Below are 3,556 nucleotides of genomic sequence, written 5' to 3' on the forward strand. Positions count from 1 at the left end.
GAGTTGACCCGTATCCGTTTGTATATATTGAACACAATAAATATAAATAAAATAAAGGTGTAAATATAAAATGAATAAATAGGTAAATAAATAAATAAAAGATTAAAATGGTATACTGGACAATACACAACACACTAAGTTTTTTAAAATTATATGTGAAATTAAATTTTATATAAATAAAATTTATATAAATAAAATGTGTATAGATAAAATTTTCAAATAAATTAAATAAATAAATAAAAATATGTATGATTAAAATCGATAAATTTACCCTATAAAAGGTGATTTCCTGTTTCACTGGTGGGCTGTATACGGACCCACCTCCGTTCATCAGGAAACCACTTCTCACCCTTTCGCTTTTGTTTCTTTTAATGTTTTATGGGTTCCCTTTCCCCTCCCCTGCCGTACACCCACGCCCTATAGGCTGGGCATGTCATGCGGTCCATTCTATGACCCTCTTCCTTACAAGTTAAGCAGTACGCAGTGCTGCTACACTGCACCGCTGTATGCCCGTTTTTAAAGCAGTTGTAGCAGCATGCTACCCTGCTCTCCCCTGTGCACTCATAGGTGCTGTGACCATAATGGAGGCACTTATAACACCTTACTGGCGTATGGCGTTCCATTATGGGGCATATAACCCAACCTATTACTATCGTTCTATACCTCCGTAGCTCTTCTGCTTTTGAGGGGCGTACGGCTATGGTCGCCACCTCTTCCCCATGCCTATTTATACGTAGCGTTTTGACATCTATTTCGTCCTCGGGGATACCGGTATATGTTGTTATCGCGCTTATTAGCTGTTCTTCTGTAAACCCAGGGTCTATTGCCGTGATGGAAAAATAATTTTCTTTCTTCCGAACAGCCATGCTCATTCCCGTTATTTTACTGTCCATCTCCTTCTTCAGTTTCTCCGCTGCTCCCTTCCCCTTTAGTTTTACGAGGATGTCTCCCCCTTCTGTTTTTTTTAGCCTATTTACTTTTAAGCCAATCTTCCCTATATCAATTTTCTGATTCATCTCTTTTAATACATCAGTGTATGATTTCCCCCCCGTTTTGATTAGGAGCGCTTCTTCCTGCTCATGCCTCTCCCCTTTATCCATCTCCTTCCCTCTGATAACTATTTCCCATACTATATTTTCTTTTCTCCCCACAAATTCGAGAGCTTTTCGCACATCTTCCTTATTTATCTCGTTGTTAACGATGACTCTAACGGTTTCCGGGGGCTTCTCCCTTTTTTTTATTATATTTATGGCCTTTACAGCCATTTCATACATTCCCTGTTCACCCACTTTGGTTACATATGTGTACCACTGCCTCCTTTGGTTGGCCATAGAGCTTTTCTTTACATTTTCTATGTACTCTATGTCGCCCACTTTGCATTCCTCAATGATTTCTGCTACTTCTTCCCTGAGCGTTCTTATGACGCCCTCTACCCCTCCGTCTTTTATTTCGTTTTTAGTTATTATTATGCATTCTTTTTTTTCAATTGTCTCTTGCAGTCCCCCATGTTCCCACTTCGTTTTTTCAAACACCTTGTCCTCCCATTTCTTCTCGTGGATTTGACTAAAGGTGTCTATGTCTCCTCCCTTGTTTACAATTCCTATTATTTTTTCTGTTTCTTTTCTTTGTCTCTCTTGCTCGATCTTAATTTTACATTGTTCGCATCTTATATTTTTCTCCTCCCCTTGTGTTGTTTGATTTGGGCTAATTTTTCTGTTTTGCATAGAGTTAATTTCCCCTATGAGTTTTTTCATTCTTATTCTTTCGTCCTCTATTGGGCCTTCTGTATTAAGTATATCGAGTATTTGTTTCATTTTCCGTTGGACCTTTTCCCTGTCGGTTTCTTCTGGATATTTTTTGCTTTCTTCAAGTTTTTCTTTTTTGAATTTTTCATTTATCTCAAGGCTGTCCCCTTTTCTTTTTTTCATTTGCTGCATTTCTCTTCTGTCCTCTTCGTCGAACAAGAAGGCTGTTAAAACACTCTCCTCTATATCTTCCCAAGTTCCTCCCCTTTCTTCTTCCGTTTTTTCATCGTGACTTTCTGTGAAGGCTTTCGCTTCCAGGATTTTCACCGAGGGATCTTCCTCTTCTTTCTCTTCCTCCTCTTTTTCTTCTTCTTCTCTTGTATTAATTTCTTCCCCTACAAGTGTCGAGTGCTTTATGGCACCCGACCTGTTTAGTTTAGGCTGTTGATCGTGCCGTTGTAGCAATTCCCTTTCAAACTTTCTCAGCTCATCTTCATCTATTGTGCCGTCTTGCGACTGTTCTTCCCTATTCTCAATTTTACTAATTAATGCGTCGTCATTGTCCTTTTGCCTTTGGTCGTCGTTATTTTTTCCTTTAGGTTTTTTTGAGTTGGTTTTATTCATATGAATTCCCACGAGTCGGGACGTGCTACGCGTCCGACGTGGCAGTGCGCCCTTACCACGTTAAGGCTAGGTTCTTCGGGAGGTCGCCAGGTATCCCGAAGGGATCGTTTGTGATGCTCTAACCCTCGCATCTCTCATATCTTTGGCACGATGCCTTCCACCGTGATAGTGGGGATTATTTTATTGAGGTTTACTCCTCTAGGCTTTTTATCACGGTTGCCTCCGGACGCAGTAGCAGCCTGTGTTCACAGGCTACCTGGAATTTCCGCGTAACTGCTGCCTCCACTGTTACGCGGGATTGGGAGTGGATGTGTGTTGGGAAAGGTACTTTGGCGGGGTAAGACATGGCGGCTACTCGTTATGGGTATGTCGAAAAAGATTTCGAATAGAGATTTGTGATCGGAGTTCGACGGCAGAGCCCCCGCATGGTGCGTGGGGCTCCACCATCGACCCCCGGCCACAACGCTGGAGTGGGCGAGATTAACTTTAGGAATTAGAGTAGTCGCAGGGAAGTTGGAGGGTGAAATACGACTGCTGAAGGCGAAGGCGTCGCAACTGCTCGCCTCAGTTGCGCCGCCTTTTAGCGTCCAGCGGCGGTGTCCGGCGACCACCCGGTGCACAGTCGCTGGACGCTGGAACTGTTCTTGGTTTCATCGGTCGTGCTCCCCTCACAATTTTTTTAGGGACCACGACCGGTTACTCGGCCCTCCCACCGTCGTCGAGGTAGAATTACAGTCCCAGGGAGGGACCCTAAATAGACCTGTCTTCGTGGGAATAACAGTTTGGAAGATAAGATAAGCTTTTAGTTTATTTTTTTGTTGTTGTTAAAGTAAAGTCAAGTTGCTTCTCATTCATAACTATAATATAGTAGCATGTAAACTTTTTGTGTGCACATAATCAGGTACATTTTGACTAGTTTTTTTTGTAATTAATAGGGGGGTGATAGTTTTGTTTTTTAATAAAATAGGATTTCAAATAAATATTAAATACATAATGGATAATAATAGTTGAGAAAAAATCAAGTTTTTAAAATTTAATAGAGAAGAGAAATAAGGGTATAAAAGGGGTCAATAAGAGTAATTTTCAAAGTTAAAAGGGTTTTTACAAACAAAATTCAATTAAAAGAGTTTCTGACCGACTCATATCTAGTGTTTTCTGTATATCTCCAGTATCTATGTTGTAAGTAT

At 40.8% G+C, this 3,556-nt stretch overlaps 1 protein-coding gene across 1 annotated transcript; it reads right to left on the reverse strand.

Moving 5' to 3' along the window:
- Positions 1-368: 368 nt before the first annotated feature.
- On the reverse strand, positions 369-2,369 carry LOC126891383 (neurofilament medium polypeptide-like). The gene has a single exon (XM_050660559.1). The coding sequence runs from the start codon at positions 2,367-2,369 to the stop codon at positions 369-371; it is 2,001 nt and encodes a 666-aa protein (XP_050516516.1).
- Between the last annotated feature and the right edge of the window lie 1,187 nt (positions 2,370-3,556).

The sequence above is a fragment of the Diabrotica virgifera genome, chromosome 9, assembly GCF_917563875.1.
Source record: "Diabrotica virgifera virgifera chromosome 9, PGI_DIABVI_V3a".
NCBI classification, from domain to species: Eukaryota; Metazoa; Arthropoda; class Insecta; order Coleoptera; family Chrysomelidae; genus Diabrotica; species Diabrotica virgifera.

Bases quoted from the DNA above. Each gene is read 5' to 3' on its own strand.
- LOC126891383 (XM_050660559.1), bottom strand. From the start codon at position 2,369: ATGAATAAAACCAACTCAAAAAAACCTAAAGGAAAAAATAACGACGAC.